This window comes from Chenopodium quinoa, unplaced genomic scaffold (assembly GCF_001683475.1).
Source record: "Chenopodium quinoa cultivar QQ74 unplaced genomic scaffold, ASM168347v1, whole genome shotgun sequence".
Classification (NCBI taxonomy): Eukaryota; Viridiplantae; Streptophyta; class Magnoliopsida; order Caryophyllales; family Amaranthaceae; genus Chenopodium; species Chenopodium quinoa.
Genome location: NW_018745544.1, coordinates 43,848 through 45,231, shown reverse-complemented (window position 1 = coordinate 45,231; position 1,384 = coordinate 43,848). Strand labels below are relative to the sequence as shown.

Here is a 1,384-nt window from a genome sequence, read left to right as displayed (position 1 = left end):
AGTAAGCAATCACCGCTTATTCCCGTTGATCCAGAGCTAAATAGGACTTTGAGAAACGTGAGGAGACTCTTGCAAGGCACACCCGAGTTTTCCATTGTATATTCGGATTCCGATCCGGAAGAAGTTTTTGGAGCTAACGAAGAAGATAACATGGGAGAGAATCCTCCTCAACCATTGTTAAGAGACTATGACCACCCCAACGCATTCCAACTTCGGAGTGGCATACGTCTTCCCACCACAAATGCAAACAACTTTGAACTTTCACCTCAACTCATCCGTATGATTCAAAGCGATCAATTCGGAGGTAGTCCTCATGAGTGTCCTTTTGCTCATTTGGACAACTTTCTTGAGTTGTGTACAACCATCAAGCAAAACAACATTTCGGAAGAGTTCATCCGTATGCACATGTTTCAATTCTCCCTCCGTGATAAAGCAAAACATTGGTTGAGAACGGTCGAAGAGGGATCATTGAGTACATGGGACGAAGTTACTAGAGCCTTTCTTGGAAAGTATTGTCCTCCGGAAAAGACCGCCGAATTAAGAAGAAAGATCACCAATTTCAATCAAGACATTGATGAAACATTGAGTGAAGCTTGGGAGCGTTTCAAAGATTACACAAGGAAATGCCCCCACCATGGTTTTACATCATGGATCATTGTACAAAGCTTCTATGACGGTCTTACTCCTATTTCAAGGGCCAACCTTGATTCCGGGGCCGGTGGTAGCCTCAAAAAGCTATCGGTGGACGATGCATACAAGATGATCAAACAAGTGGTCAAGCCGAGATTTCAAACCGGGAGATAAAGGTGATCCTAGAGAAGACGGTGGATAGGTCTAGAAAGGATTGGTCTACGAAGCTAGATGATGCTCTATGGGCTTACCGCACCGCATTCAAGACTCCCATTGGCACCACCCTTACAAGCTTGTATATGGGAAATCATGCCATTTACCGGTAGAACTTGAGCATCGTGCTCATTGGGCTATTAAAACGTTGAACTTTGACCTTCAAAGTGCCGGTGAAAAGAGGTTACTTGACCTCCATGCCTTGGAAGAGCTAAGATTGGATGCATATGAGAATGCACGGATCTACAAGGAAAAGACCAAGGCTTGGCATGACAAGCATATCAACAAAAGGGAGTTCAAGGAAGGTGACAAGGTCCTACTATTCAATTCCCGATTGAAGTTGTTTCCGGGTAAGCTAAAATCAAGATGGAGTGGACCTTTTACCGTCAAGAAGGTGTTCCCATATGGTGCAATCGAAATTTCCAAGGAGAATGGTGAGCCGTTCAAAGTAAATGGCCAAAGGCTAAAAGCGTACTTTGACGGTTTTGTGAATGAAGAGGCAAAAGTTGTTCACCTTGATGAGTTCGATATTCCTCACTAA

At 43.9% G+C, this 1,384-nt stretch overlaps 1 protein-coding gene across 1 annotated transcript; it reads left to right on the top strand.

The window, feature by feature from the left end:
* Nucleotides 1-871: 871 nt before the first annotated feature.
* Nucleotides 872-1,384, top strand: LOC110716162. The gene has a single exon (XM_021894790.1). The coding sequence runs from the start codon at nt 872-874 to the stop codon at nt 1,382-1,384; it is 513 nt and encodes a 170-aa protein (XP_021750482.1).